The 9,821-nt window shown below is 41.4% G+C and overlaps 1 protein-coding gene across 1 annotated transcript; it reads right to left on the bottom strand.

Moving 5' to 3' along the window:
• Nucleotides 1-1,480: 1,480 nt before the first annotated feature.
• On the bottom strand, nucleotides 1,481-7,742 carry LOC146960016 (cleavage and polyadenylation specificity factor subunit 3-like; the record flags this gene model as incomplete). The annotated part of the gene is made up of 3 exons (XM_085772702.1): nucleotides 7,568-7,742; nucleotides 1,751-1,840; nucleotides 1,481-1,631 (listed from the first exon to the last, which is right to left on the bottom strand). Coding segments are annotated over exons 1-3 (400 nt in total), but the record flags the coding sequence as incomplete, so codon positions are not given.
• Between the last annotated feature and the right edge of the window lie 2,079 nt (nucleotides 7,743-9,821).

Raw genomic sequence — 9,821 nt, 5'->3', positions numbered from 1 at the left:
TAGCGTGCGGTTGCATATCTGAACGTATTCTTTATGTTGCATTCAGGTGAAATCGGGCAGACGTCAGACAGACAACAGACGCTGCATGTAACAGGATAAACAAGCGTCTATGTAAACAAGTGGTCTGCCAGCACGAGGCAAAACAATACAGGCGTAGCAATATGTTGTCATGGTGATGTCGTATTGTTTACCCGACCCACGTTTTACCGTCTTTCTCTCGTGGAGTAAAATGACATCCGGTTGGTTTGCCGACGGCCGTCTGCCTGACTGCACCTGAATGCAACACCAGTGCCTCCGTCCTTCCTCACACTACACAGTGGCAGGGCCGTTGTATAGGGGAGAAAGGTGATGATAATTCTAGGGGCCCAGCGCCCAGTGGGGCCCATAAAAAACCCCAGTAGTCTAATCTTTGTATGACTGATTTATTCTGTGTAAGACCCTGACTAATACTCATAGTACACTGTGAAAACTCAACATCTTTCCAAGAACATTTGTCTTATTTCTTGTCCAAATGTCTCATTTCTAGTCAAAGCTAATCTCTTTCCACTTAAAATAAGACTCATAACCTAAAAATTAACTTGTTTTTAGATAATTTTCACTTGTTTCAAACTAATTTTCACTTGAAATAAGTAGAAAAATCTGCCAGTGAAAGCAAGTTTTTTGTGCTTGTAATAAGGAAGAAAAACTTGTTCCACTATCATATTTTTTCTACTTATTCAAAGTGAAAATATGCTTGAAAGAAGTAAAAAGTGTCTAAAAACAAGCTACTTTTAATATTCTGAGTCTTATTTTAGGTATAATGATATTTGTTTTGACTAGAAATTACATTTTGACTAGAAATAAGACAAATATTCTTGGTAAGATACTTGGGTTTTTGCAGTGTAATGTTGCATTAGCATCAAAACAAGGTAGGCTACTAGGCTAAATAAAAAATGATAATACATACGTAGTCTAAGAAAAAAAACTGGAAAAGTTAGGGGGAGGGGCCCACTTTAGTATTCTTTAAGGGGGGCCCAGAATTCCTAGCAACGGCCCTGCACAGTGGTGACAGTTTTAACAGGCCGAGCCGACAGCTCCGCTGAGTTTCCGTGGTTACCTACGGTCACGATGCAACATGGCCGCCTCGGTTCGGTGCGTCGCCCACTCATGTATTTGTAACGACTTGTAACAACTCATTCTAAGGTACGAGAAAGCTTTCATTTGTATGCGGGTGTGATTCGACTTCAGTGAAATACGTATTTATGAAAGTAATATTTGATTTTTGCTACTAAAAAGCCAAATAAGTTACACACTGGGGCTTTAACGAGTGTGTATGGTGAATTAAAATGTTTCTGTGTGATCCATAGACAGAAACACGTCCCTTAGTTTAATCTTGTAAATAAAACTTGAAGCCTGAATTTATTTTTCCCTCAGCTGAAGGGAAAGCGCCACTCTTAGGTCGCCGTGCGTCGTCATGGCGTCGTTGTTGCCGTGGTCTCACCGAGGATGAGCAGCAGCTCCTGCGCTCGGCCCAGAGCGAACACGGGGATCAGACATCGACCTTCTCTGTTGACGATGTCGTGGACCGTGTTGCAGAACCGAGCCTCTCGCTCCTCCCGCTTCTCGTGGATGTGAGTCCCGTAGGTCGACTCCTGACACACACACACACACACAACAAACACACACACACACACACACACACAGGTTCAATGTTAAGTGTCTGTGCTCTGTGTTTAAATAAAGATTGAACAGGTTGAACGGCTCCACTCACGGTGATGAGGATGTCTGGTTTGACGCTGGGGATCTCCGCCGCCATCAAGTGTCTGTCCTCCTGACGGGAGAAGTCTCCTGTGTACAACAACTACACACACACACACACACACACACACACACACACACACACACACACACACACACACACACACACACACACACACACACACACACACACACACAGGGATGCAAACGGGTCAGGACCAAAAAAGAGAGGTATTGTCTGGCGGGGGGGGGGCTCACCATTAACAATATCACAGAAAAGTCAATTTCCAGTAGTTCAACCCCAACCAAGTATTGAGTGCATATAGATGGACAGTTTTCAGAAGGCCAACATTTCTATATTAAAAATGCTTTAAAAAAATAAAAACCATTGCAATATTTCAATTTTGGAGATACTGATTTTTAGGTCTTCACTGAATGTTAGTCATAATTATTACTATTAAAATAAACTGAATAAATAAAGACATGGGATTTAACATCCCATTCGGTGTGTAATGGACATATAGGCCTATATAATGTGTTAGTTTCACTTTAATTGAACACATTCTACATGGCGGAGGCGACGTCTTTCCACTTAGGGCTTCCTTCACCTCTGAAACGGGGCAGAGCTCCGTGGAAACACCTGCCTGACACAGCAACGTAGGGAACCGTGCACGTCCGTGGAGCTGTGCGCCGCGGACGTGCACGGGGGGAAAAAACGGCGTCACCGCTTTGGGTAACGTGCGTGCATGTCGCGCGTCTACATTGGAGGTCGGCTGTTATCAGTATAATCAGAGACCATGAATGAGTTCGCCTCACGTGATTGTCACTGTCAGCCTGTTAGAAAAACATTTTACTGACCCGAGCTGAGACGCTGAGACCCCCCCCCCCTCAAAACAAAAACTCTTCGGATCTGAACGATTCACACAAGTCACCTAATTGACCCTTCGCGTAAGCCCCGCCCCCTTGGTTACTGTTGCTACGCCGGGCAAGCTTTCACTCCCAGCCATGCTCCTGGCAGTATTTGGTATCGATTTCAAAGGAAATATCAGCAAATTTCTGGATAAACTGTTCTGAGATAATAGAGAGAAGAAATCACAAAGAGCATTCATAGTTTTCAGTGACGTGACTCGCGCAGGAGGATAAAACATCTGTTCAACGACACGACTGGACAATGTACAGAGCAGCAGTAAGGACCGGTAATTTTACCGTCTATCAACCCACCAAGACTTAGGTCATCTCACTGGTCATGAAACGTTGTCAAACTCTAAGTTTTTGGGCGATTGTGAACCACATACAGTTTTCGCTGCTGTTTTGTTTTCTCCCACCGCTGTATCAGTCAGTGAAAGCAGTCCCTGCCTGGAGGATCCCTCGCCTAAAAGCCCAGGTAAAAGCCCTAAAAGTACAGCTGTCATTTCGGAGGTGAACATATGGTTTTCCCCATATCTACACTTGCTCAAGTCGAAAAAAAAAGTCCGCTCATATCTGAACATCTCTATATTGCTTCTGCCGCCGCCGCCGCCGCCGCCGTAGTAGCAGCAGCAGCAACAACATCCTTCTCTACAAACAAATGTTTTTCGTCCTAGTCTCAAAATGTGTCCACAAAAGCAAACGTAATGACTCACTGCTGAAAGCTTGCCAGGCCTATAGTTACGGTTGCTAACGTAGGATTGGACAATAGCCGTTTGTGGGAGGAGTTGGCGAAGGGTCAATTGGTCATGAAAAAAGCGAGTTTCGCTTTTCGGCGCGCTGTTTGCATCCCTGTGTGATGTTCAGGGACAGTCAGGACAGTCTGAGGACTGACAGCTCTGAGGTTGAAGTTTATATTAATGCACCATGACACTGTGGCAGGTCTCTGTACTAGGGATGTGAATCTTTGGGTGGCTCACGATTCGATTCCGACTTTTAGGGTCACGATTCGATTCAAAATCGATTTTCGATTCAACCGATTCTTGATTTTCTTTTTGCGATTTTTAGTTTGCTTTATTAACACCAGACCATGTGAAAACGTTGAATGATGATGATGTCTACAGACTATTATATCAGAAGCCATATTTCCCCCAAAAAAATGCACATCACATGTTTCAGATTTATTCAGCAGCAATATATTCGAACCATTTTAAAGTTAACTGCTACATGAAGCTGATTTTATAGGCTACTCTCTTTTCAAAAGCCTGGACTGAAGGATGTGAATATTTGGGTGTCTCTTCGATTCAAAATCAGTTCTCATGCACATGCACATGGACATGTAGCCTATCACCTGTAACAAAGGCTGCTAAAAAAAAAAAAAAAAAAAGAGACGGCACTCTGCTCTCAGGCCAGCTCACCTGCAGCCTGTCTGCAGCGCCACAGAGGAGCTGTCAGAGCTGCTGCTGCTGCTGGTCCTCTCTCTTCAGCCTGCTGTTTGGCTGCACTTTGTATGAGTTTAAAAAAGTGAAGATCTAACGTCACCTGAGCACCGATCAGCTGATCCAGAGCGCAGTGGATGTGGCTGCTCACACCGTGTCCTAACTGGATGCGACGCGAACGAGCGTCCGACAATCGCGTCACATCTGACGCTCTCTGTCCACACTGAATCCGTGCGTCTGTGGGAATGGAAGCACATCAGCTGTGCGCTCGCCCGCTCGACAGACTGGAGACGTAACTACCCGGTTAAAAGATGGGTGAATTGTGCCTTTTAAACAGAAAACAAGTTTCTTGAAATATAGAGCCAACAGCAAGTTGTCTCTATAGTGTAGGAACACGAGTTGTAAAAAACATAATGCAGGGTTTTCTGTAACATTATAAGACGGCGCACCGCCCCCCGCCCAAGATGAATGAAGAGGCTATTAAAAAAAAAAAAAAGTCCGCTAGTCTCCTTGAAGCGGCTGTTATGTGTCTCTCTCTGGCGGTGTCAGCTGATGTGCACATCTGCAGCAACCCAAACAAATGCACATGTTACTGTTGACTGGCTCTATTCCAGCCACATGATTGGTTCGACGCGGTGGAAATCTCATTATCATTGGTTATTTGTATTGTCTGCCAAAACATGGATGAATGAAACATATCGACCACGTCTCATATTTCTATTGAGGAAAAGTTATTTCACAATTTATAGACACAACACCGACAAGCACTGAGAGCCGCATGTTGCAGTGACGTTATATAGGCTATAAAAAAAAAAAATCCGCAAATAATAAGCCGACGAAAAGGTGCAACTTGCCACTTAACTTCTTGTCGATGTATTATTTGCGGGGGCTTTCGGGGGATCTGCTGACGGTGGAGGATCTGGGACTGATTCACTGTGGACCACCACCAGTCTGATCAGGTCCATCACAGCACAGCAGCTGCAGCACTGCCCCGCTGTCACATTACTCTCGCGTATCAGCTCAATCTGTTTACATTAAACCGACATCAGGAGAATAATGAGAATTATGATTATATATTTGTTTCGAATTTTGGCCCCTGGATCATGATTTTTCGCATTCTTGGTTAAAAAAAAAAAAAATCCTCTAAAAAAAAAGACAGTTGGGATGCATAATGTGTCTCATAACACTGTGCGTCACGCTAGGGGTCGGTGGTGTTTTATTCTAGGGGTCGGTGGCGGCTGTGAGACAGCAGCGGCTCCACGGTGAGGGGGGGGGGGCAGCTTCTGCTCACCTGACTCTGTGCAGCTTCTTCATTAAATCCAAACAGTCCGACACAGCGACGCACTGCTCCTTTGACTCTAAAGTCTCTGTAGCTCATCAGCCCGGAACTCGCCGACATGGATCAGAAGCGACGGCGGCGTTTGGCCTCAGTGTCTCGGACTTCCAGAGCAGCTACAGCGCAGCGTTGTGACCTCAACCATGGTTGATGAGAGCAGAAATGTTGTTGTAGGCCTGTGCATATTCTCATTTGTCCAGGTCATAGTATTTCAAAGGAGGTTAAATCGAAAGCAACTGGACTTATACTGAGTCTCCAGACCAGTTAGTTGGACCAGTCCCAGCCTGGTCAGATGCTACATGAACTGATGAAGCCTCTTGGATGAGAGGTGAAACGTCTTCCTAGACAAATAACTAAGTCCAGTTGAACCTGCTTTGAAAAAAAAAAAAAGTTGTTGGCGGGCTCGTGAATTTTTTTTTGACACGAGTCAAAAAGAGCGTCAAACCGCGTATCTCGCGTTTGGTCGCGCGTCACAACTCGAGCGAAAAAAAAGCGTTCCAAACACGATGAAATAGACGAAGACGCGAAGGTCCCGTCGCCCAAAAAGAATCGCGTGTATTGCGTCGCAAAAAAAAAAAAGTCGCGTCTACCGCGTCGCGCGCCTAATCGCGTCTCGCGCCTAATCGCGTCTTTGCGTTACGGCCTTTTACACCGCGGACGTAACGAATAAACGGTGACGGTGTGAACGAACAACATAGAACAGGACCAGACGTGGCGTTGTTTCCTCTTTTCACCGACAGCTCCACTCTCCCTTACTTACACTAACTACTGTTATTGTTGAGGCCAGAGAATTGTGGGATTTGTAGTTTTTGACCAATCGCAGGTTGTGCTCTTTCTTTTTGTGATTTTCCTGGTTCACACATGTATTTTTTTTTAGGGGCAAATGCGAGTGAAATGCTCGTCCATGGTGGGCATAAGAAAATTTAAGACCTGTCTAAAATGATTTAAGACTTGAACACAATAATTCAACAAATTTAAGACATTTTAAGGCCTAAAATTTAGATTTTCAAATTTTAGACTTTTTAAGACCCCGTGGATACCCTGTTATTTCATATAAAAGTTTAAGTGCATGCATATTTTATGATGCTGTGTATTTCAGGTGTAGGTTAATATACACACACCTCAGGAGGCCTGTTGACTGGTTAAAAACAAGGTAATCAGTAGATGGGAATTAACTTCAGATTTAGTCACGGATCACCTTCAAACTCTCCTTGTCATGATATTTGAATTAATTATACATCAACACCAGCATATATAGGATTAACACAACATACAAATGAATAAAATGATCTAAAAGTATACATTTGTTTATTATTAATTGGATTATTCAACAAAATGTTAAAATTATAAAACCATCCTTCAACTTAAAGCCCGAGGCGACGTCTTTAAACAGTTTATTTTGCTCATCAAATGAAGAGAAATTGACTCTGGAGCCTGAAGTCTGTGATTATTGATTAGGATTTTCAATCAATCACTTTTTAATCAAAACACAGCTGCGTTTTAATCTTCACTGTTTCTGCTCCAACTAAGATAAATAAATCATAATAACATCTGTTCTTTGTCGCAGCAGAGAGAGTGAATCACTGCGATTCATATGTTTATAATTTACATAATGTGATATTATGTGATAATGAAGTTTAGGTGAAGAGGTGCACTCTGGGAAATATTTTTTGTGAGTTGATGAAATTACTTATCAATATATGCGCTTCCATTTAGACATGATGACGATAAAGTGCAGGACAACACGGTGTTAAAAACAGTTTCTTTTTTTAAAAGGATTTGTATTTCCATGCTTTTATTTTGAAGGGATGCTGCATGTTTTAGAAGCCTTACTTCTGATTTCCTGTTTGTCAGACTCAGTTTATTGATCTGGTCACATCGATTATTGATTGAAATGTTAAATTTTTCTAATTTATTTACTTTACGTGTACATACTTTCTTTTCTTTGTCTTGTTTATTTGATGTTTGTTTATTTTATTTCATGCTCTTATATCTTATGTTTTGTATTTATTTATATTTACAAGTTTACTATTTGCCTTATTGGTTTGTACATCGATTTATTTGCAAAATAAAGTAAAAAAGCAAAAAACAAAACACCAACAGAGGGTTGAACAGCTGAGTCATGTGAGTGGCGGTGAGCGTCCGTTACCTTGACGCCGGCGATCTCGATCATGAACATGGCGGCGCCCAGCACGTGTCCGGCGTGGTAACACCAGAACTTGATGCCGGCCACTTCCTTCACCTCGTGGAAGTTGATGGTCTCGATCTTCTCCATGCTGTCCTCCAGGTCCGTCTCCGTGTAGAGCATGTCGTCTGCCGAGATGTTACTGTCACACACACACACACACACACACACACACACACACACACACACACACACACACACACACGCAGCATCAACACACTGCTGTGTCACAGCTCCACCTGACCGTGGTTTCAAATCGCTGCTCCGTCCGTCCTCTCCGCGTCTCTTTAACGTCCTTTAGTGACTCGAACTAACATATTGTCCTGTTGAAGCTGTGGCAGCGAGGGGCCGCTGCTGGGTATCGAACCTTCTCCAGGTATCAAACCGTCGTTGGTGCTGATTGAACGGTGCTCAGATCAGATGTTGCTTCCACAATCAAACTGTGTTTAACTGTGGTGATCGATCATCTGGTCAATACTTTTATTCGTCCAATAAAATGTCGCTAAAGCTCCGATTGGTCCCCGCCAGCCACCGTACAAACTCAGACCAACTCGTCTTCTGATGACACACTACACGATACGACCAGCAACTGTACGCTCCTACGTCCGTTTTTAGTTCTTGAACGTCCCACCAAAGATTTTTTTTTGCTCCTGAATGTTACACGTTTATTTCTGTTACATAAAGTCGTCGTTCACTTTTATAGCTGAAGCCCGGCTCTCGTTTTAGTTCCCTAAAGGCCAAATGTAACGCTTGTTGTAGCTCAGTCATCAGTCAAACTGTTGCTGAGTTGAACTTAAAGTTTTAAAAAGGTTCAACTTCAATATGACAATCATTTATGTGCACAGAGTTTCTGTCTAATGAGAGAAAAACATTTATTTCTAACTGACGCTATTGAGACAAAGTGTTTGTCACCAGCATTTTATAGAAACAGCATCAACACAACATGTTGTAATAATGGATAATGTTGTTAAAAGCTTTAGAAATATTATATATTTTATCACAACAGCACAAAAAATGCCAAAGATTTGACGTTGTCAACTTCTAATTTGTGGTTATTTGATGTTTTTTTTTTGTCTTTACATCAGAATCAATTGTTTTTTTTTTACTGTGTGATAGACTAATTGATTAATTAATAGTCAAAATGATTATTAGTTGCAGCTTCAAAAGGTCAAAGTGCACTGAGAGTCAATGACACGTGCAGCTGCCAAATAAAAAAAACAGTAAAAGTCAAAAACACAGAGGTCAAAGTTTTATTTTTAAGGATCAAAATGTTTTTATATTCTATAAATGATATTAATAAAGTACAAATAGGGTTAAAATAGGTTTGGAGAGTTTAAAGGATTAAAAAGTGTTTCTGTTTTAAGACTCAGTGGGAATCGAACCCTTGAACGTGACAGTGTTAAGTGCCTTCAACTCGACCCACTGAGCTACATGACACCGTATTTTATATCACATAAATGTTCATCATCTCCTTAAAACCACTAAAACCTGTCAATCAATTTTATTTACTGTGTATCACATCTGCAACAATAAGCTGATTAATTGATTGAATGTTGATCAGCAATGAAACAAATAATTAAAGTCGTTTTTCAGTCAATAATTGCTTTAAAAAAAATTGTGATTGATAAATGGATAGCTCAACTGTTTTTTTTTTTTATAATAAATTGAATATTTGATTGAAGGGACTTTTGATACATTTTAAGTTACATTGGGCATTTTTTTTTTTTACTATTTTGTAAATTTTTATAGACAAAATGTTAAATCACTTAATAAAAATAAAGGAAAAACTTAAAACTTCAGTATAAAATTGTCCTAACCTAAACAGTTTTAAAACACCTCCCTGTTATTTTATTTTATCCTGGTTTGAGGTCAGTTATCTGAACATTTCACCTGTTTGTTTCTTACTGTACGAGGGCAGATTATTATTATTACTGTGTGTATATATATCTTTGTATAAAATATCGTTGTGTTGTTGCTTTTATTTTTGTGACTGTGTCTGTTTTTTTTTTGGGGGGGGGGGGGGATAAAGACACAGATGTTAAACTTCAGAGTGTTTTCAGCTGTTTGGTTTGTGTCACTCGAGCTGTTTGGTACCAGAGTTTATTCTCATCACATGTTTTTACTGTGTCAGATTTATTTTGTGGTAAGTTTTGTGTTTTTTTTGTTTTTTTGTCGATTGATTGAAGCCATATTATCGTTTTAAATGTTTATTTTTGAC

The sequence above is a fragment of the Trachurus japonicus genome, unplaced genomic scaffold (genome assembly GCF_045865225.1).
Source record: "Trachurus japonicus isolate A0001 unplaced genomic scaffold, Traja_1.0 AP030763.1".
NCBI classification, from domain to species: domain Eukaryota; kingdom Metazoa; phylum Chordata; class Actinopteri; order Carangiformes; family Carangidae; genus Trachurus; species Trachurus japonicus.
Note: the sequence above shows the minus strand (reverse complement) of the source record. Positions and strands in the feature narration are given on the sequence as shown.